This window comes from Corapipo altera, unplaced genomic scaffold, assembly GCF_003945725.1.
Source record: "Corapipo altera isolate COAL_440 unplaced genomic scaffold, ASM394572v1 61411, whole genome shotgun sequence".
NCBI classification, from domain to species: Eukaryota; Metazoa; Chordata; class Aves; order Passeriformes; family Pipridae; genus Corapipo; species Corapipo altera.
Window position 1 is genome coordinate 6131022 of NW_020884875.1, and position 23595 is coordinate 6154616.

General features: G+C 35.8%; 1 protein-coding gene across 1 annotated transcript in view; it reads left to right on the forward strand.

Annotated features, from left to right (window-relative positions):
• MAP3K1 (mitogen-activated protein kinase kinase kinase 1) overlaps window positions 1-20797 on the forward strand; it is a 57158-nt gene extending 36361 nt beyond the window's left edge. The window contains exons 4-20 of the mRNA XM_027634955.1: window positions 666-866; window positions 1681-1797; window positions 2350-2498; window positions 4834-4955; window positions 5745-5826; window positions 5960-6137; window positions 6918-7208; window positions 7651-7772; window positions 8767-8858; window positions 9051-9240; window positions 9545-10817; window positions 11717-11869; window positions 13190-13352; window positions 14841-14972; window positions 15990-16132; window positions 16607-16738; window positions 18150-20797. Coding sequence (XP_027490756.1) covers window positions 666-866; window positions 1681-1797; window positions 2350-2498; window positions 4834-4955; window positions 5745-5826; window positions 5960-6137; window positions 6918-7208; window positions 7651-7772; window positions 8767-8858; window positions 9051-9240; window positions 9545-10817; window positions 11717-11869; window positions 13190-13352; window positions 14841-14972; window positions 15990-16132; window positions 16607-16738; window positions 18150-18299 — 3690 coding nt within the window. The 3' untranslated portion in view covers window positions 18300-20797. The remainder of the gene's footprint in view (window positions 1-665; window positions 867-1680; window positions 1798-2349; window positions 2499-4833; window positions 4956-5744; window positions 5827-5959; window positions 6138-6917; window positions 7209-7650; window positions 7773-8766; window positions 8859-9050; window positions 9241-9544; window positions 10818-11716; window positions 11870-13189; window positions 13353-14840; window positions 14973-15989; window positions 16133-16606; window positions 16739-18149) is intronic.
• Window positions 20798-23595: the final 2798 nt, after the last annotated feature.

The following is a 23595-nucleotide window of genomic DNA, read 5'->3' on the forward strand; positions in this document are numbered from 1 at the left end:
ATTTGATATTGCATGGAACCATTAATGCATCTCATAATGTTAGAAGTGTGAATAACTTAAATGAAAGCAATTTTCGTAAAATGTTTGGGCCATTGAATTTTTGATCAGTTAAAAAAAAAAAACCCACAAAAACATCCTCAGCTAAAAGTTGGTCTTACTATGCAAAAGAGAGAAAACTGTATCTTTTTTTCTTTTCTTTGAGGTTTTCTTAAACTTTTGGTCGTCATTGAACGTATAATCCCTTTTGTAAACTCTAGTCATAGCACTTCTCATTAATAATGTTATAGCCTTATATAATAATTTCCTGTATTGAGTCATAAGTCCTGATTATCTTCAGATTGAATTACACTTGATAATTTACATAATTACATAATATGGTAAGGCAACCAATGAAGATGTCAAAATAGAAGCAATTTAAAAGACTCCTGTTGTAATGTCAGACAAGTTTCAGATACAGCATTTCAGTTTTTCTTCTGCTTTCAAGTTTTGGGCATGGACAAAAAGTAATCCTTTTAGAGTTATATAGTCTGAGCAGATTGTAGTAGTTTCAGGTTTTTGGGACTCCTGTTCCATGTCATTTGACAGGGATGAAATAAATAAATAACCCACACCTAATTAAACATACTTTTGTCCTATGAATGCTTATGACAGAACCACTTATGTAGTTTCAGAGTGGACGGATAACACCACCACGACGAGCCCCATCTCCAGATGGCTTCTCTCCATACAGCCCTGAGGAAACAAATCGTCGTGTCAACAAAGTCATGCGAGCCAGGCTGTACCTGCTGCAGCAGATAGGACCCAACTCCTTCTTAATTGGAGGAGACAGCCCTGATAATAAATACAGAGTGTTTATTGGGCCTCAGGTAGAGCATGTTTTTTATGTTGTTTATAGCTTTTACTAATTCATAGTTATTCTTGGAAAACTGTTCAAAGCCAAATTAGATCAACGATTACGGTTCTGTAAAACAATGTCTAAAAGTTGTAATTTGTGCTTGTGTAGTATAATGATCAGCTTCTGTTTAGTAAATCAGTTTTGTCTGAAGTTTCTCTTTAAAAAAAAAATGACTTTAGTTTGGAAGTAATTATTGTTGTCCTGTCTATTTTTCATTCCTAGAAGTGGTTCTTAATTAATTGTTTTAAGTATTTTTGGTTAAAATTCGGCCACTTACTTCCTCTATTCATTGGATGTATATAAATGACAAGCACATGACATAATTCCCTTAATAGTGTGATAATTTCGTTAATACCCCTAACGAGTTCCTTTTTCATAGACTTTCTTGGTACTAATGTGATGCAGTATTGGAATGTATCTAGGCTGGGTAAACAGAAGCATCTCATTTAAGTTTGATTGCTGTCGTGTTGTGGATTTATGATTATATGCATAAATTCCTTCTAGTATGAAGCTTCAGTTGATTTAAAAAAGGGGAGGGATAAATTGAAAACTAGTGTTGTAATTGTCTGCTTTTTCATTTGTATTTTTGAATATTATTTTGGGCTTTCTCATTTTCTATAAAGCCATGTAAGAGGGTATTTATGCCTATATATGAAATATTTTGCATAAACTCCTTTTTTTTTTTTTTTTTTTGTGGGGGGGTGGATAGTGTATGTTCTGTCATGCACTTAAATGTGGAAAACTGATCAAGTCAGTAGATCCTTAGCATATACTTTTCTTTGCAGACTTGTAGCTGTGGCCGTGGGACGTTTTGTATTCATCTGCTGTTTGTTATGCTGCGGGTGTTCCAGCTTGAACCTTCAGACCCAATGCTCTGGAGAAAAACACTGAAAAACTTTGAGGTGATCAACTTCTAATAGATCTAATGGCAGATATAAAATACACTCCATGATGACCTTATAGGACATTATCTTAAAAATGCTGAAAATGTTGGATTTTAAAGCCATAAGAACATATGTTTTTAATTATGTCTTTAATTCAGTCTCAAGAGTGAATTAAAGTGGAAAAAATTACCTCTAAATATAAGACATAGCTAAATGATTAGTAGAGAGTTGTAGTTTAGTGAGTGATTCAGATCTTGAGATTTTCTAGTCAAATTTGTAGATCTATCTCACCGACTTGTGAGAAGGTAAACAGAACATGGGACTTTGGAAGTGATTATGTGTATACTTAGAGCTGTTATTAATTTCTAATAAGAAAACAAGTTTTTGTTGTAAAGTGTTTCTTGCAATCTGTTTAGTAGTAAGACTTCTGAAATTCCTTCTGCTAATGCATTACTGTGAAGGTGAATAAGGATTTTTTTTTTAGCAGTAGTTATGCTTTGGTAATACTGCTTTTAATTACTAGCTATTCACAGCATAAACACAACTGTTGCTGTCTTTTTCTGATGTTAGGTTGAGAGTTTGTTCCAGAAATATCACAGTAGGCGTAGCTCAAGGATCAAAGCTCCATCTCGTAACACCATCCAGAAGTTTGTCTCACGCATGTCCAATTCTCATACATTGTCATCATCTAGTACTTCTACATCTAGTTCAGAAAACAGGTTAGTATTTTTTAAAAGGAATTAAAAGCTTTATTCTGTAGTTTTAGAATCACCTACATTCTTTTTGTTCAAAGCTGCTTTCATTTCAAGCCATGTTAAGTCTCTGCATTTTTGCAAGCAATTGAGTCAAACATACATTATTCACTGTGATCCCAAGTGGGCATATTTGTTTTGTAACTTCTGTTTGGAAAGTGTTAAAGTAGAGTTGTGAAAAGAACTTTTTTGACCCTATGTGAATTTGGGAAACAAACTTTTGAAATATAAGTGCATGACTGACTGAAGCATATATTAACTTGGAAGCCTATTTGTGTGGATTTGTTCAAATACAGCACCTTGTGCAAGTGTTGACAAAAGAGTGAACATTTTTCTTTATCTCATGTCTTGCTTTGGAGGAAAGTTTGTGCCTATGAGAATATACTGAAAAAGTTTTGAGTAACTACACTCTGTGTAATCATATATATAAAAATATATCTATATAAACATAAGCCGGTGTACGTTTTTAGAAACACTTGATTTAAAATGGGTGATTAAATTGTTTTAAGAGAACTATTAAACTATTAGTTTTATAGTTTATATGATATTAAATAATGCCTTCTTTATGAACTTTAAATGGTTTTATTATTTGATTTTTTTTTCCCCCATACTACTTCTACTTGAGTGCTTTTACATGTTCTTTTCTGTGATTTTGAAAAGATAGTGGTTAATTACTTAAACAAGTAATTTGTGCTTGCATTAGTTAGTGGGTGAACTCTAGAGAGGTCAAACCACAGGAGGGAACCCAAACTGAGGCTTTCTTTTGTGTGAAGTGAAATATAACTGAAGGACTACCTTGATATGTTACTTTCTGATAAGCATATAATTAGATGAATATATTCAGACAGGTTTGAAATTCTGATATACAGACTGTGACCTTAATGTCACATCATATTTTACTTATTTTTCTAAATTGAATCACTGTAAATAAATGGCATAAACAAAGCTGTTAAATACACAATCTACTCTGGAACTACTTACCTGGCAAGCCAGTGCCTTTAAAGTAATACCCTGTGTAGCAAATTTTTTTTTTCTGTAGGACTGCAAACCTCACTGCATTAGTTAGCACTTTTTACAGGATGAAAGATTTTTCAGTTGTTTGTCAGTACACCTGGTGATGGGTTCCTTGCAGTCCTGATTCAGTGAGATAAGCTGCCATTTTGTGCAAGTCTAATTTTGTATGGTATAAATACTGGGGAACACTGAGCATCAGATTCATTTGACATAACAGTTCACTCAGTCTTGAGTCACAATTACTGTGACTTGGACTTATTTTTTGTTTACTGCTAATTCTTCAAAAATAAGTTTCTCATTAATATGTATATGTGCTATGGAAATTAATTTTTCACTGTTTTGGATTTTTTCAAGGAAAAAATAGGCTAACCCATTTGCAAAGAAACAGAAGGGAATACATGTGTATAGAAATAATGTATGTACAAGTTAGTTTTATTTTAAAAATATATTGCTGGTGAACAAATACAGAGTTCCTGCAAACCTTTAGATGCACACCAACTATAACTTACATATTTGCTATGAATAATAAGAGTTTTGCACATTTAAGCAATATTGCAAAAGGTTAAAATCTATGTTTTTCCCTGCATGTTAAGTTTGGAATAATTTTTTTGATATGTCTGGTTATATCCATTTAAATATTAAGGTGGGGGAAAATAAAATAGAAACAACATGTAAAACACAGAACATAGGGGTTTTTTAAACATTTGCATGTGATGTGTAGGTATGTTAGTGTTCATGTGAATTTATTCCATCAGTTTCTGTTAGTGGCAGAAAATTCTTGAGTAGTTGTTGATTTTTTGAGTTTTATATATGTTCATCAGACAGTATTTAGTTTCCTGTAATGGACTAAAGAATATCTTGTACTCTGAAAGGAGTGTGATGGAAAAGCAAATTGATAACTTTCAAAATATAAAAATTTCTTAGTTTTTCAAAACCAGATGGTAGATTAAAAAGTGAAGGTTGGTTTGTTTAAAGAAGCCTTAGGCGAAAAAAAGCATTAAGTGGCCAAAGCTGGGCCTTTCAACATCTAATTGGTATCTGACCTAGTTTGAAAAGATGTCATGCGTTTTGTGACTTTCCCTTTCATTTCAACAAAGTGTTGTCTGTACTCAGTGCTTCTCAAAATCTGGTTACTTACTTATTCAGACCAAGGTTTAGGAGAATGATTCACAAATATAGCTATCCAGAAGTGACTGTATCAAACTGCAAGTTAATCTTTTTCACTGCTGAAGCCTGTTCTGAATTTTGATATGCCACTTGTAACAATAACAAATACCTCTTTTTCTAGTACGAAGGATGAAGAAGAACAGATGTGCCCCATTTGTTTGTTAGGCATGCTGGACGAAGAGAGCCTAACTGTATGTGAAGAAGGCTGCAGGAACAAATTGCACCACCACTGCATGTCAATATGTATGTTATCGTATTGGTGTTGTCAAGCTCTGGTGACTCTAAATATGCAGAAATAGAACTTCGTATGGTTTTGGGGTGTGGTTGGTTGGTTTTTATTAAAAAGCAGAAACCTTCTAAGTGATAACTGTTAACTCTGTGAGAGTTTGTCATCATTCAGGTACTATTAATATGTCTTATTTTATCGCTTATTCACAAATCAAGTTTGTAATTTGAAGCTCTGAGAAAGAAGTCCATTGCAGGGCTAGGAATTTGAGCCTCCTTTACCTGAGTGAACAAATTGTCCAATTAGAACAAGGTTAGGAACAAACTTTCAGCCCTCTGTGAGTTGTCATTAGCGTGCATGAAAGTCATCTACTGTCAGCTAGAATTATATTGTGAATTATGAAGTATGTTTATATAATACATTAAAGTATATGACCTTAATATTTACAGTTTGCTTTAACAAATAAATTTGAAAAAGTGTTGCCTGTGTTTGAGCTACAAAAGGAACTGCTTTCAGTTCATTTCAGTATTTATAATATTAATCGTAGTACTAAAGCATTTCTTCATGCAAATAAAAATGTTTAAATGCCCAGGCTGTTGCAAATGGCTCAGAAGTGTTTATTCTGAAACTAATGTGTAACAAATGTAGATAGAGCCTTTCCCAAATCTTCATTCGCGAAGCCTAGCCATGATGATGATGATGATGATGATGAATGTTCTTCAGTAAAACTTAAAAATAGTAGTGCCATCTTCTGGCTTTATACACTGTAAAACTGAAGGACATATTATTCTGTTGCTGTGTTCCAGGGGCAGAAGAATGCAGAAGAAACAGAGAGCCACTCATCTGTCCTCTTTGTAGATCTAAATGGAGATCTCATGATTTCTATAGGTGAGGATTCAGTTGGTGTGTAACAAAAACTATCTGTTTCTGGATCCTTTGTTGACATTTCTAAGTATGCTGAGGTATTTACCTCAATAAATGCTTAATTTGTTAATCCATGTTATTTGTTCTTGATCTGTAGTCATGAATTGCCAAGCCCTGTGGATTCTTCTCTTCTCCGTGTGGTTCAGCAACAGTCTCAGCAGCAATCTACAGCTGGATCACAGAGAAGAACCTATGACAGCAATTTTAACCTTACTCATTATGGGGTCCAGCAAATACCTTCTACATATAAAGATTTAGCTGAGCCATGGATTCAGGTAATTTTACTTTGTAAAAGAAGCTTCAAGTATGAAAACTGATTTTGAACTGTTTTGCTAGATTTGTCAGATCAAAGTTCAAAAATTTATTCTAAATCCTATCAGCTTTATGGTTGATTATTATTAGAAGGTTATATTTAACTTGCATCAGAAAAGGTTTTACAGGCTTTTTTTTAAACTGAGGCTTCAGTTCTGAACCTAATCTCATGCCTCATGTCAAAGGTCCACGTAATAAAATTTAGTATTCTTAACTCTGGTTTTGGTTGTGCAAGGTATCACATAAACACAGACCTGGCTTATGCAACACAACTCAGGTAAAAATAAGTGCCAAATGACCTAAATAACATCTAGAGTCTAGAGGTGGGTTTAGCTGAGCAGGGGTCACACACTTAAAAATGGGAGAACTTGTATTTCCTACATTTCTTCTGTTATTTTGTCTGGTATAGCCAGACTTTGGTTTCAGGATTGTTTATATTGATGTCTAAAACCCAACTTTATACTGAATAATTAAAATTCAAAGTCGATGAAACCATCCACATAGTCATCCTTCCACTTTTCTTAACAGTTTTTAGATAACCAGTGATTTACAATTTATGGTATTTCATTTCTATCACAGAATCTGTTTTTTAAGACACTCCACCTTCTGACACATTTTTCCTTTCAGACTTGATGATTTTTCACTAGAAACATTTATTTCCTCTTTTTGATTGCTCTTCTTAGGTATTTAAGTTGCAGTATTATTCAGTTTGACTCCTGTAATGTTGCTTTCTTCCTTGGCAGGTATTTGGGATGGAGTTGGTTGGCTGCTTGTTTTCCCGAAACTGGAATATACGAGAAATGGCACTTAGACGTCTTTCCCATGATGTTAGTGGTGCTCTGTTGCTGGCTAATGGTGAAAGCACTGGAAATTCTGGAAGCAGCAATGGAAATAACACAAGTGCTGGAGCTCTGGGAGCAGCTAGTGGGTCATCTCAGGCCAGTATCTCAGGAGATGTGGTGGTGGAATCCTGCTGCAGTGTGCTGTCCATGGTCTGTGCTGACCCTGTCTACAAAGTGTATGTTGCTGCTTTAGTAAGTAGTTGTTTACTCGTATTTTAGTAATTTATTAGTTACTTCACTTTGAAGGGCGAGGGAAAGGGAGAAGATATATGAAGTCAGGCATCCCAGTAATTGTTGCTGAGCACCGCTGATGACTTAACTTTTAACAATCATTTAAAAGTGGGGCAGTGAAAATAGTCATCATGAGTGAAAGGACATAACTTCACTGGCCAAATATAAGGAAGCAGTTGCTACAGTGCTAGGTACTGACAGTATGTCTTTCTAGTCTGAAAGAAGACCTGACTAGTTCTAGCGGTGAATATGTAGTAAGCTATTTATCCTTTGAATGTATTTTGAACACAATTTATGTAAAACTTAATTTATAACTCTTCAAGGTTTACTTGCAGCTCTTTAAAAAATAAAAATTATGTAGCTAATTTGATTTCATATATACTGCTTTTTTCCTTTCTCTTAGAAAACTTTAAGAGCCATGCTGGTGTACACTCCCTGTCATACTTTGGCAGAGAGGACTAAATTACAGCGACTTCTCAAGCCAGTTGTAGAGACAATATTAGTTAAATGTGCAGATGCCAACAGGTATGGTGTCTAATGAACTTTATTTTCAGTTGTTACTAAAAGATCTTAAAGCTTTGTTTATTGGTATTCAAGTGGAACTAGTTGGTGGTAAAATAACGTGTGTGGATCATAATTACATCGTTGTTTTGTTTCTGTAATTCTGCCAGCAAACTTGTGGCTTGAAAGATGTAGGTTTTGAAGGCAATTGATTGTGCTTTTCCAACACTTAAAATTTTAAGTACTTTGCTTTCATAAGGCCTTTTTTTCCCCCCTTAAAATAAAGGAAGATATTAAGTGCAGTCATGAACCATTCCCTCCATCACAGTTGATGTTGTTTTGGTCTAATTCTCATGACCTCTTTAAACTGTCCTTACTTTTCCTATTTCAGCACAAGTTGTTGCATATCTGTGCCATGAAGTGTTAACAGGAATATAACACTTCTGGTTTTTAATTCAAAGTGTAATGTTAGGAGATGGCTATTCAGAGTAAATGCCCTTGGCTTTAGTCTTCCTGTCCTAGGCTACCCTGTTTGTTCTGCCAGACCAGCCATTTCTTCTCCTGTACTGTAAACTAGATATAGAAGTCCACCAGCTTGAGTTTTGTTTCTCTAGTTTTAGTTTCTAAGCAGCATTTCCTCTGAAACTGCAGCTAGAGATGCCCCAGTAATAGTCTAGCAAGAGATTATCTAAAGTTAAAGTAATAAGTGAAATAGAACTGTTCTTATGTTGTTATATTTCTGAATTTGGCCACTTTTTGCAAAAGGATGAGGTACAATTTGGGTTTCTCTTTGTGTATTAGTGATAAACATTACATTTTTGGAAGTATCCTTGTAAAAAATGTCACAACTATTGGTAGCTTAGAGAGAAAGGATTACAGAAATTTACTGGAATAAAGTGATGTGAAGTCATTTTACACACAATCCCTAGCTAGTGATTTTTGAAATATAATGAGTAGAATCTTTTTCCTTGAAAGCATTTGCTGAAAGAGTTCTTTTTTTGGTTTTAATTTCTCACAGTCGAACAAGTCAACTTTCTGTCTCAACGCTATTGGAGATGTGTAAAGGTCAAGCTGGCGAGCTGGCAGTTGGGAGAGAAATACTTAAATCTGGTAATAATAGCTCTTCATACCGAATTGAATTATAGTTGCAAGCAAATGCACTGGGACTTACCAAGTATCAGCATGGCAAAGAGAACAGTATTCCTCTAACAGTTTGGAAGGGTGATAGTTTGGGCGCACAGTGTGTTATTCTGTAAGATACTATTCTGATCTTTAATCTTCACTTTATCGACTTTTTTATAGGATCCATTGGTATTGGAGGTGTTGATTATGTCTTAAATTGTATTCTTGGAACCCAAACCGAATCCAGCAACTGGCAAGCACTACTGGGGCGACTTTGTCTAATAGACAGACTTCTCTTGGAATTTCCTGGTGAATTTTATCCCCACATTGTCTGTGGAGATGTTTTACAGGCTGATACTGTAGTAGACAGGTACTTATGTGACTGTTACTCTTGTTGTTGAATTTGTTGTCAGCAATTTCATAAAAGAAGTATTTGTTCTAATTTCTGTAAACAAATAGCATATATTTATATGTGTAGTGTGCTTGATTTATGGAGTAAATGGTTGTCTTTTTTAAAACTTCTGATCTGTGAAGCAATGTGAAAGCACAAGTGCTGCAATAAATCTCCTTTCTACTTCAGAACTGACAGCTAAATACATTATCTTGAAACTGCTTCTTTGGCACTAGTTAACTAGAGCATGTCAGTGTATAAAAGACCTCTTCTCTTTTTTTAGGTATAAGAAACTTCTCTCCCTCTTAACTTTCGCCTTGCAGTCAATTGACAATTCCCACTCAATGGTTGGCAAACTGTCACGAAGAGTATTTTTGAGTGCAGCAAGAATGGTGGCAAGAGTGCCCCATGTTTTTTTAAAGCTGTTAGAGATGTTGAGTGTGACAAGCTCAAGTCATTACGTAAGGATGCGTCGACGTCTGATGGCAATAGCAGATGAAATGGAAATTGCAGAAGCCATTCAACTGGGCATGGAAGAAATGCACTCTGGGGAATGTCGGCATGAAGACTTTTTGCAGCTGCCTGTACCAGATAACTCTCCAGAAGCTACAGAAAGTAATACTCCCAACAATACTGTCCAGTTATCAGGGAAAAGTGTGAAAGGTTTAAGTGATAAAAAACTGAGTGCCAGACCAGAGGACATTTCTGAGACGCTGGCTGGCCTTGCAATGGGACTTCCTGTTTCATCAGTAACCACTGAGCAACCAAAACCAGCCATTCAAACAAAAGGAAAACCCCATAGTCAGTGTTTGAACTCTTCTCCCTCCTCCAGTCATTCCCAGTCACTACTGCCAACGCTTCTGTCTCCTTCAAGCCCATCTGTGCCAGCTGGCTCTGTAACAGATGTCCCTAAACTCAGACCTCAGGGATTTGTTCCCTGCAAAATCCCCTCACCTTCTCCTCAAACACAGCGGAAACTTTCTCTCCAGTTTCAGAGAAACTGTTCTGAAAGTAAAGAATCTGAGAAGCTTTCTCCAGTTTTTACACAGGCCAGGCCATTGCCATCCGGTCATGTACACAGGCCAAAGCCATCACGACCCACCCCAAGTGATGTGAACAAGCAAGGAGAAACCTTAAAAAGCAGTATGACACTTGACCTGAATGACATTACACAGAGTGATGGCAATAGCAGTAGCAGTGCAGTTATACCAAGTGAAGAGACAGCGTTCACACCAGTAGATGAGAAGTGTCAGCTGGATGCTAACGCAGAGCTCAGTTCCAGCATCGAGGACCTGCTCGAAGCCTCCATGCCAACGAGTGATGGCACAGTTACATTCAAGTCTGAAGTTGCAGTTCTTTCTCCTGAGCGGGCAGAAAATGATGATACTTACAAAGATGATGTAAATCACAATCAGAAGTGCAAGGAAAAGATGGAAGCTGAAGAGGAAGAAGCTTTAGCTATTGCTATGGCAATGTCAGCATCTCAAGATGCCCTGCCAATAATTCCCCAGCTACAGGTTGAAAATTGTGACGATATCATAATCATTCAGCAGGATGTAAGTATACCTAAGTCTCAACTGGGGTTCACTGAAATTATAAAGCAGTGCTGTTATATTTCAAAAGTGATATAAGATGCTAATATACTCAGTACCCTTTCCTAGGAGAATGAGTATAAACCATCTGCCAGTTGAGGGTGCTAACAAAATCCTCCCATGTTATTAACAAATTTAGAGAAGGTATTTGGAACAGAAACACCATATCATGTACCAACATTTAAAGTGGCAAAGAAGTAAAATTGGGTAAACCAGGAAATGAGAACAAAGGTTTTAAGCAGGAGTAGAACTGTGCAGAGTCTTAATGTTGATTTACTTTGAAGGCAATTGTACAAAACCAAAGTAGCTTCTGAAAGAAAAGGCAGAGTGGGAAGAGATCTTGTTGTCAGCATATCTTGAGAGAAGATGCAAGATACTTTAGAAGTCAGAAAAAAATAGCTATTTATTTGCAAATAGACAAAAGCACAAGAAATTAGAATAGAGAAAGGTGTATTATATGTGTGATCCTTTATATAAGGTAAAAACATATGAAGCGTAAACCGGAAAGAATAAATTAAATAGAAAACAACATGATATTGGTTCTGTTTACTATAGGTGCAAGCTAAAACCTTAACTAGATGTGAGACTAGAACAGAAAAGGAAGTCATGCTTCTACTTGTGTCCTTAAATCTTGCCTTTCACCTTCAGGTAGTAACATATGTGTAGGAACAGGGAGCCTCCTCTAGTAGGAGTTAGGGAATACACTGGTGCTCTGATCTCAGCTGAAACATATAACATGCAGTACAAAGAAGTGTAAGGGAGAGGACAGTCATATAAGCTGGGCTATTTTGTAATGTTTTAGAATGTCTGCATTTTGGATGCATGCTAGTAAACTCAGAATTGATTTTGAATTTAATTTGCAGACACCAGAAACCCTACCTGGACATACCAAAGCAAAACACCATTACAGAGAAGATGCAGAATGGCTTAAAGGTCAGCAGATTGGTCTTGGAGCTTTCTCTTCCTGTTACCAAGCTCAAGATGTGGGAACAGGGACATTAATGGCTGTAAAACAGGTAAATACTTCAAATACTTCACTTTCTTGTGCTTCTTCTGCGGTGTTTTTTTAGAATACTGAATATAAAAAGCTCTCTGCTCTCTCTTGTGTTCCTTGCTCCTTCTGCTCCCTGTCATGTGTTCTCACATAATACATAATTAAAAAAAGTCCTTATGTGCATAGTATTAGGCTAATATATTTAATTTTTTTCAATTCTCTTTAAAATTAAAAGCAAAAAATGTCCTTTTTCATAGGCCCGTTTTCTTTCATAGTTCCTCAAAATGCATTTTTACTTTTGTCAAGATGATGAATTGGTAACTGAGTTAAGAATGGAGCCCAGATCTCTTGATTCCAAATTAATGCCATATTTGCAAGATAGCTGTTTAGTATCCCCTTACTTGACAAGAATATTTTTCCTATAGCTTATAAGGAAGAAATATAGTTTAATGCTTGTTTCCTCTGATTCAACTTTGTTAACTAACTAAAGCCAACTTGGAGGCAAGTATTTTTAATATTTAATTTAATAGATACAGAAGGGTGGCTGAGAAGAGGCCCAAATGTACCTGCTTCACTCAAGATTTTTGAAGGTTTTAGATGTGACTAAATTGTTCACACTTATGATGCCCTAGGTCTGAATCAGTGGTAACAACATAGAGAGAATTTTAGTCCCAATATTTTCTTATCAATTCTAGAATGCACTTATACATGTAGAATTGATTAAATGTTTTGTAATTGCTCAGGGAAAGAATATCTGTCACCAGCTATTCCTCTTTTGAAACTATTTTGCTTGTGAAAAAGTAGGACTGTCCATATAGTCCTTGAAGCTCCTCTTGGAGAGATGATGATTATGGTGATGCCTGGGGGAAATTCTCTGCAGCATACCATTATTTCATACTTAATATGGATCAGAGCTGAGGTTGGCTCCAGTTCCATTATAGGAGTTCTGATCTGTCATGTTCCCCCCCTCAGCTGAATTTCTGGGATAAGAGCTTAAGTTCTGAAACATTTACCATTTAACTAGTAAAATTTTACAAATAGCACTGTCAGAATCCCATTTCAGGCCTTATCTTTCTTTCTTTTCCTCAACATCTGGAAAGGAGGGGTTTTTGTCCTAGTTTGGGCACTCTGTACTGGAAGAGATTCTTGTTATTTCCCTAGAAGATCACTCTTAATTTTCCGTGACTGTCTCACATGGAGATAAGTTCTCTGCTGAAGGGGTTTGAGATAAGGAATACTTGCAGATGGTGAAAACCATCCATTCTTGTTGCTGTACTGAAGGGGGATTACAGGAGGACTGGTAGATAAGTTAGGTAAGTCTAAATATCATATTTCAAAACAGGTGACATACGTCAGGAACACATCATCTGAGCAAGAAGAGGTAGTTGAAGCATTGAGAGAGGAAATAAGGATGATGAGTCACCTGAACCACCCTAACATTATTCGAATGTTAGGTGCTACATGTGAGAAGAGCAACTATAACCTCTTTATTGAATGGATGGCAGGTAAGCAACTAATGAAAATAGCATTTGAGTCTTGAAATATTTCATATTGTGTTATGCATCACTTCAGTTTGTGAATTTTTATTTTCATTGCTATTGGTAACCAGTATGAAGGTCTACATGCAGGACATTTGAAGTGGTCGTAGCAATATTCTTATTGGTGCATCTTTTTATGATTTGGAATTTTCCATACCTAATCTGTCATACAGTTAAAGCAGTTGGAAACCCTGAAGAAAGATTCTATTACTTTTCCTTCAGTTTCTGACTCTAAATGAGAAGTTACAAACTTTGGTTTGTTTCCAAATGAAGTGCCTGTCCCTCAAACCGTTTTATTTTCAGTGTACCTGTGTAGCTTCAAGTTATTACTAAAAATAACTTTGCTAGAAAGTTTGGAATACCTGTCACTTGCTTTTGTCCCAAGCATTATCATAAAAATTGTGTCAAGTGACATGTAAAGGCATTTAAGAACTTAAAGTAAATTTCCAACAATAACTAATAAGCAGGATGCTTTGGGAAAAACTTAATCATATCTCAAATATGTTAACTGGTAATTTAGTAAAAAAATTTTAAGTCTTTTCATAATTGTATAGAGCAGGGACAAGAAAATCTGTCTTTTTTTAAAGAAGTAGTTTTAATAATTTTATGAATGGAATGTTGTTGCCATCCAGTTACCAAGACTAGATTTGGTGCTTTATATATCCTTATTTCTTGTAAAAGAAGGCATTGCACCTTAACTTGCATTCATTGGCAGAAACAACTTAGCAATACAAGAGTGGTAACAAGCAAGCCCAAGTATGTGTTATCACAAGAAGTAGTGCAGGAAGTACTTTCCAAAAATTAAGAGTGTTTAACTTCTTAATTAGATTTTTTTAAAAAATATTATTTAGATAGTGTAATGTCAGGAATTGTGTTTACCTCATTCCAGCCCAAGTTATATTAGCATACTTTGAGAGGCACAATGTAAATCCAAAATCTTGAGAATCTAGAGACCGATTTTGGAAAATAGGGGGAAGATACTGCTTTTCCTTGCTTGTCTGCTTAGTTCTTTGCAGTAGTGCTTGTATGGTAACAAAAGTAAATTAAGATCTTCAGAGGGAGTGCTTACTGGAGGTTGTGCATATCTATTGCCCCAAGAAAAGCTAGTGTTCTGCTGCTCACACGTTAATGTGAAATGTGGATAAAACGCAGTGTTTTTTAATCAGCAAAAGTACTTTATACACTAGGGATTTGTACATTCTTTTAAGGAAGTATAAAATTATTAGGAAGCATGAGGATTTGTGTCTTTAATGTGTATGATTCCATGTAGAAAGTAATTAAGGGGCAAAGTATATTACTTTTTACCAATGAAACTCTTAATTTTTAGGGGGTAGGGAGGGAGAAATTAGTTATAAATTAGAAATACTAATACCAAGTTCCAATTTTAGGAGGCAGTGTTACATTCCAGTAATAGAAAGTTCAAGTGTTGATAGAATGTACTGTTTTATCTTTTAGGGGGTTCAGTTGCTCATTTGTTAAGTAAATATGGAGCCTTCAAAGAATCGGTAATTATTAACTACACAGAACAACTGTTACGTGGCCTTTCTTACCTCCACGAGAATCAGATAATCCATAGAGATGTTAAAGGTGAGAATTATTGAGAGTGTCTTTTAACAAGGAATATTCATAAAGCAACATCTGTTTTGGCCTGAGACCTATTGCTTCTCCCAGATACCATCTCAGGAGGGGTGCTTCTGATGGGATTGTCTGGTCATTCTTAAGAACCTTTAATTACTGAAATTAATCAAAATGTTACTGAAATGAATCAAGATGTTCACAGCATGCTTAGGGATATTTGCTACCCCTGCTGACAGTTTGGAAAATTTGTTTTTCTTAATTGATTAAAATAAGATGTGAAGTTGCCAGATAGTTTTAGAGACTGCTACTTAAATTAATGTAAATGTTTACACTGAAATGATAATAAAATCTGTGAACAAGCCAAGATAGAGACGAGTTTTCTAATTATAGGAATATTATGATGAGTTTTCTTCCTTCATCCTAATTGAATATAAATACAGTTGTACCTTGAGAAAAATGTGGACTTCACTGGGAAGTACCAGTCTTAATCAACTTGTCCCTTTAATGTTACTATAGCTGTCCACAAAGTGGAGATACGTCTGTATAAGTAGCAATGTATCAATGGCAAATACTTGCCTTTACTAATTCTTCTTAAAATAGTAAAGCTTTCAATTGCCCTGTAATTCTCATCAAAGCAACTCAAAGTTGCTTGATAATGAAATAAGTTTAAATTTCATGAGGAGCTGCAGGCAAGTAAAATCTCCAGGGTTTTAGGTCACCATTTTCTTGCATTATTCCATCTCCAGGCATTGTTCCAGAATGCTGTGTTTGCCCCAGTTTGAAAGTTTGATTACTTCTGTTAATCTCTCAAGTGGCCTCGAACTGTGTGTAGTATCATTCAGGCATAACAGAAAAGTGACATTATTAGACCTTGTTCTTGATTTTTAGACTTATTTGATAGTGGGGTGGGGAATATTAACCTAGTTATAATTTTGAAGTGGAGGGAGGAAAAGCGTTGACTGTCTGTTCATCCTTTTGCCTTTAATAGAAAGCCAACTAGCAGTATTTTTATTGTGCTGTTGACAGGTGCCAATTTGCTAATTGACAGCACAGGTCATAGATTAAGAATTGCTGATTTTGGAGCTGCAGCCAGGTTGGCATCAAAAGGAACTGGTGCTGGGGAATTTCAGGGACAGTTGTTGGGAACTATTGCATTTATGGCACCGGAGGTAAGAAACTAGCTTTAGAAGTTATTTCAAAAAGTTTGTTTGAACTCTTTAAGCTGATTCATATGGCTAAATAACAGAAAATTACTGTATATGCTTCAAATGTGTCTTAAATGCCTTGGTTCTAAAGATTAGGAATGATTCCAATATAGCAATCATGACTGCTGTCAAGGTTGTTGTAGGTAGTTTGCTACAAGATACACCCATCACAAGTGTTGTTACTAAAGCCCAAATGGCCATTTGTTCAAAAGCTGTTGTAAGGTACTTCGTTTTGCCACTTGATGAGGCATTTTATTTATTAGATCTCTAGACCTGTATAAATCTTATGGCATTTACATCACTGATAACTTTCTCATCCTGAAATGTTAATCAGAATACACTTGGTTGATGATTTTTTTGGGTTTTGCTTCTAAATTACTTAAGAGTTAAGAGATTTCGAAGCATATAATCTGATCTTTTGTCTACCTTTATGTTCAGGTTCTGAGAGGTCAGCAGTATGGTAGAAGCTGTGATGTGTGGAGCGTTGGCTGTGTTGTTATAGAAATGGCTTGTGCTAAACCTCCTTGGAATGCAGAGAAACACTCCAATCATCTTGCTCTGATATTTAAGGTGAGGTATTTTGTTACTGCCATTATTCTACAACAGACAACAAATTGTATACAGCAACATGAATTTTAGAAAAGTATACAAGTATCAGCAGTTGTTGCAATAGCTCTTTTTTATATTGGATCTGTTAGTACAAAACAATACTGGTACCAACATAACCCTACTTGCTTGTTTAAAAATAGATACCAACACAATAATATGCCAAGTAATGGAATTGTAGAAAAGTTTGTATTAAAAGGGACCTTAACGATCTTCTAGTTCTACCTTCCCTTCTGCCATGTGCAGGGACACCTTCCACTAGGCCAAGTTGCTCAAAAAGGTCAGTTCTAAGATATAAATACATAGTGTAACAGGCTAAAAAAAGAAAAATCAAGAATAGAGTTGATCATTACTCTAGGCAGAAAATTGGGATTTTAACTTTTTCTTACAATCCTGTAAAATATAGGACCAGAAGGAGGTTTTGTACCATTTAAGTGTGTATTCATATTTCACAGTGGGGAGAATATTTTGGTAAAAACCTACTGTTCCAAGTTCAGATTTTGCTGAAAGATATTTACCATTATGCCATGCTATACATGATTATTGCCCCTTCCTTTTCTCAGTCATCCATCTTGGCATTCATGTTTCTTACTGAAATCAGTTAGGTATATTTAATTCTAAAAGTCTAGTTAATTTTAGGTTTGAATGAAAAATACTGCTCCAAAGTGATCATCTGGATTTTCACTATCATGAATGAAGAAAGTGTTTGTACTAAAGAGAACTAGCACAGCAGTATTCAGATATGTTCTAATTAAGTAAAAATCACTTGTGATAAGAGATGTAATTGTCATGGTTCTGTGTCTTTGTGAATTTAGTGGTGCCACGCTAGTGTTCTCAGTCATCTTGCTTAATTTGATCTAGAGAAAATAAAAACTAATTTGACTGGGGGAGATCTACATCTGTTTGAGAAATACTGCCATTTGGGGTGGTAGCAGAAATACAGTAAAGATAGTGCAAGAGAGCATGCCCAGCTTAACATATTGTAAAGTAACATCTCTCAGCTTAATCTGTCTCCATGTTGGCTTATGCCAGTTAACAGTGAAGGCAACTAATAGACTAAAGAATACCTGTATGTGTGGCATTAGAGCTTTTCCTAGGCCTGCTCAGCACGTGATCACTGCAGAATCTTGCTGTAAGGAGCAAATTTAGAGAAAAGTATAAGGAGGGTCAGACTGTGAAAAGCAATAGGCATAAGGACAGCTTAAACTGAAAGTAGTAATGTAGTAGTCTTCAAACTGCAGTAGGAAATATGCTGAATGGAGAAAATTTCATAAATATAACTCATCAGCTGAAGTGATGAGCTTGTCGGAGGTTTTTTGGGGTAGAAGAAGGGGCTTAATTGCTGACTTCTAAAAAGTTGTTTTCCTTTGTTCAGATTGCTAGTGCAACTACTGCTCCATCTATCCCTACACATCTGTCTCCAGGCTTGAAAGATGTGACTCTTCGGTGTTTAGAACTTCAACCTCAGGACAGACCCCCATCAAGGGAGCTGCTGAAACACCCAGTCTTCCGTACTACATGGTAGCTACTTATGTGTAAGGCTGAAATACTGAAGAAAATGCTACTTAACATACAATAACTGTCTTGCAGTGCAGTTAAGCGCAGCAAATTTTATTTTTCTCTGGCCTTAATGATAGATACATCAAGAAGTTATGGCCAGTGGGGGATCCTGCCTAAGTATGTGATTGACAAATCAAGATCTTTACCTAAGATCAGTATGCAACATCTGACAATTTGTGCAGAGATTTGTAAACTGTGCCTTTTCAAAAATCTGGCTCTATGTGAATACAAAAGCATTTTTCCTTAAATCTGCAAGATTATTTAGCAGGTAAGTAATTTTTAATTTTATTTGGAGCACTTTTCAGCAATATTAGCAGCTGAGAGGCTCAAGATCTATTTTAATATAGCTATCACTGTTTCCATTTCACATCATGTAGATGTTCTGCAATTAGTTAGTTTTCAGTACTGGTTAAAAGGACATTCTGTATTTGTCCTTTTACATGATGCTCTCTGAGTAACAAATCCAAATATTGATGGAAACTTTAAAAAAAAGGCATATTGCCTTCCTATAAAGTAAGAGCAGGCACTTGTGGTTCACTGTGCATTTACTGGCCATGTAATTTCTCTCGAAATTAAAGTTTGTTTTCTTTGTATTTTTAATTCTTGTGAAAAGGGGATATTTTAGTCTTTAGACAAAAAGATGCAAACTGTGTCATGGAATATTTTCCTGACACAAGAGTTTTAAAACCAGATTTGCTGGATATCTGGAATAAAATGCCACCTTCAACAAGGATGTGTTGAAGGCTCTGATAGTATAGGTTATTTAATAAACAAGATTGTTCTGTATAAAGCAACTTAGTCTGAATCATGCTAGAAGTTGTTGAGCCTTTTTTATTTTCATATAGCAGTTTCTTCTGGCAAATCACGTAGAGAAGTTTCATGTCAAAGGCCTCTCCAAACCCAGCTCCCACTAAAGTTTTTATGGGAGGCTTTGTCATCTACTTCAGCGTGAGCAGGTGCCAAATGTGCAAATCTCATTCTTTGTGTAAAGAAACTGAGGTTACATTCTCTACTGATAAGAAGTTTTACCTGCTGTTTTCCTTCTGCCATACATCATCTATTTACTGTAGCCTTTAGTGATAATTAATTTGAAAATGTTAAAAATATTACTGTAAGAAAGGTATTTATTTTAACAAGAAACAAACTTTGACTTGAAGAGCAAGATAAAGTAAAATGTGAAGTAAAGCTTCACCTGTAGTGCAAAATTTGTGGTTTTTTTTAGCAGCCGTGGATTTTTTTTTAAACAGTTTTTAAAATTATTTTAAAGGCAGGTTTTTAGATTCTGATGCATGTAATACTGAAGGAAAATGGCAGCTTTTTCTTTTGCTTTTTTAAAAATGGGGATCTTTTTTAATCTAATACTGATTGTGTTTAATCCATTTTGAAAAAAATACTGTTCATGTTATAACTCTTCAGAAGCCAGTTGGATTGTTGGACTCAAATAGAATTGGTTATTTTCAAAAACTCAGGACAAACTAAATAAGCTATAGTACCTTAAAAATGTATAATACAAATTGGAAGTAAAACATCTTAGAGATAAGTTTACATGAATGATAGTGCTCATACTAATAAAAAAAAAGGCAGTGTCATCAGTTGTGAATGTATTTCTTTTGGAAATTTTACATTCCTTTGTTTTGGATGATTGGCAGACCTTGAAGAGTTAAAAAGATAATACTGAAATGTGAAGTTTGGTAGCTCTGTTTTGTACTTGACTTTTTTTTTGACCACTTTAGAATTTCTCATTCTAATAAGATTATTTCCAAGTCTTATGTGCAAGCTTTAAAGGATGCACTCTTGCCAATTCATGTACTGGAAAATCAGTTGTCAGATTAATACTGTTTCTGGCAGAAATGTAAACTGTATAAACTGATGAACCTCAGCTAATCAGTATTACTTTGTAGATCACTATGCCTACCACATTTCAAACTCAAACTGCCTCTTAGGTGTCCAAATGCATTTGTTTGAGTTTGTGTTTCGCTCAGCTTGCTGGTAATTGTGGTGTTTTTAAAAATGCAGATGTGATGTAATATTCTTATTTTCTTTGGATCAAAGCTGGACTGAAAATTGTATTGTGTAATTATTTTTTTGTGTTCTTAATGTTATTTGGTACTTAAGTTGTAAATAACGTCTACTGCTGTTTATTCCAGTTTCTACTACCTCAGGTGTCCTATAGAGTTTCTTCTACCAAAGTTCACTTTCAAAATGAAATTATATTTGCTATGTGACTGATTCCTAAGACTTCCAGGGCTTAAGGGCTAACTTCTATTAGCACCTTACTGTGCAAGCAAATTTTACGGAAATCTCTGGGTTAAGAAATTTGGCTTCGTTGTATCCTTTGTTATTTTAAATATATCGAGATATTTTAATTAAAAGTTTTTACCCCATTGAACCAATTTTATATAGTATAATTTGTACGTATTTTGGTGTTTTTGTCTTTATAGTAAATAAAAGTTTTTGAACAAATCTTGTCCTTTGCTTATTAAAATGTCAATATCTTCAGTTTACTGATGCGAGTAAAATATTTCTGGTACACTTGACTGTTTATACACAATTTTGTACACCACACTTGGTATATCAAGACTTGTTTTCTAATATTAAATAACACATGAACGAGTTTTGGCCAATATCTGTCTATTTATATCTATATCTTGGCTGTATCGATAAAGAATGGTTAGATAAGGGGCAGCAACAAAGACTAATTTATTTTTTTTTACTGATGATAAAGATAGCAACTTCTCTTAAGACAACACTGCTATTTACAAACCTCATTTGTTTTTGCCTTTAGGTCAAGAATTAAATGTCTAAACTCTGCATTACTGCAAATGTTACAATTACCTAGTCAGGTGAGCTGGTTTGATTAGATCGGTTCTGGAGCCATTGAAGTGTATCTTGGAAGTCAGTCTGCTGTTTTATGTTTTTGGTGAAATGATTCTGCTTGCGATTTAAGTAGCAAATACAAGCCCTTCCTTGTTCAGGCAATCTGACTGTATTGCAAAGCTAGGACTAGTTTCACTTGATAGTCTTTCTCCAGATATTTTTTAAATTTTAAAAATTAATCTTTTTTTTTTATGGAACACAATTTTCAACTATAGCCTACAAATTCTGTTCTTCAAAGGATTACACTTTTTATAGTTTCCATTAGTTATGTGACTTTCTACAGATAGGGACAAACATACTAATTCACCAGCAAAAACTGGCAGCAGAAATCTTCAGATAAGTTCTAATATCTGATCTTTAAAATCAGAAAAATGTACTAACTGAAATACATGACAAGGATTAAGTAAAAGATACATTACAATTAATTTATCTTCCTTTACTTGATTTACCTTCTGAATTGTGCAGTACTGCGTCATACTTGCAACATTGCAGCCTAGTTTTAGTAACAAGGGATAGCAGAGATCTCCTGTCCCGGCAGTTGGCAGTAAAGTCAAAGACACCTACTTAGAGAACCAAATGTCTTCATTTGCAAAGGGCATGTTCAGTTCTTCCACAAGCAGATGGTACGCTCTATGCCTGTTTGAATTTCTCTGGTGGGAATAACATCACATTTCTACATGATGGTCATAGGTTGAAGTCTGATGTTTCATCTTGCGAAGTTCTCACTTAAAGGTGACAATTGCCTCCAGGACATGTTGGAGTGTCATGAGGATCACGTATGTCCTTCCATCACATGAGTGGGCAACCTGTGTGCGTGGCTGTTGTGACCTGACTCAGACCACTTTCCAAGTCACTCTATTTCCCTTACTAACTTTTCACTCATTATTTAGCTTTCCATGCCAACCTGAATCACGAATGTGACTGTCTTGCTTTTAAGAGCTGCAGTATGCACGTACTGTGGCAAACATGTATGTTGTTTTCTGGTTATGGCACACAGCTGCTAATCCGGAGTTGAAGGGAGACCTTTCTTCCCTGTCATTACTGAGGAAGTCCAGGAGATGGCAGGGAAGCACTTTCAGCCAGCCACTGTGCCTTCTGTTGTTTCCCTTGGTTTGCAATACCTCAGTTTGCAATACCTCATTGCTCAGCTCCTGTTCTCGAGAAAAATGTTCCAGGTCATCAGTAGAATTAAAGTGATCATGGAGTAAATCAAGATGCAATTTATAAATACTTGCAAGGCTCTGAAACAGGAAGTTAATTCAGTTTGTTTTATTGCTTTGGTGGACCTGTCTTAGATTCCCAAACTCTCTTCAAAATTTCAGGTCTGGCAATAGGAGTATAACCCCTGAGAGGGTTTGGAGGTTTGATTTCTCTGTTTACCCCCAAACCGATTCTCAAACACTTGCTCCATGTTTTTAAACTAGTTTTCAAAGAAAGTAAAACACATACATACATATTCGTGTTTTCCCAATTCATCGGCAGTTTTTAACTGAAAAATGATGCAGATAAGGAGCAGTATCCAAAGATGTAAGTATTGTGAAAGTAGGTACCCAAGCGAGGAGGGACAAGTGGCTAAAGAGGTGATAACAGTACCCTTATCTTGACACCTGTAATGATTTGTAAAGAGTGATTTGCAGAGCTTTGCTAATTTTTGAAGATCAATTGCTGAGCAGTTGTTTTCCTCACTCGATTTTTGTTTGTTTGTTTTTTGGGGGTTTTTTTTAAATGTTACAGATAAATGATGGTACAATGTGGCACCCAAAGGGCTTATGACCCCAGTTGTAAATGCTCGTGATTTGTAGCATATCTCTTCAGTCTGGCTAGATGGGTGTGCAGTAAATGCATCACTGATCCGCAGGCTGCATCTCCCGGTCATCATAGCCAAATACTAGGCACAAGTGTGGACAGAAATATAACAGGTTTCAGGTCTGGGCTATTGATCCACTCTCTTCATGACATAGATCGCAAGTCTGTAGCGTAAGTCTTATGAGGAGCAGCTGAGGGAGCTGGGGTTGTTTAGCCTGGAGAAGAGCAGGTTCAGGGGAGACCTCATCACTTGCCCAGCAATCCTGAAAGGAGGTTGTAGTCGGATTAGGGTTGGACTCTTCTCCCATGTAAATAGTGACAGGACAAGAGGACGTGGTTCGGGTTGGACATTAGAAAGAATTTCTCCAGTAAAAGGGTAGTTAAGCACTGGAACGGTCTGCCCAGGGAGTCGCACTTTCTGAAAGTGTTCAAGAAACGTCTGGACACGTCACTTAGTGTTGTGGTTTCGTTGCCGTGGTTGGTGTTCAGTCATAGGTTGGACTCGATGATCTTGGAGGTCTTTTCCAACCTAATTGATTCTATGATCATCTGAAGCACTAACAGCCCTCAGCATCACT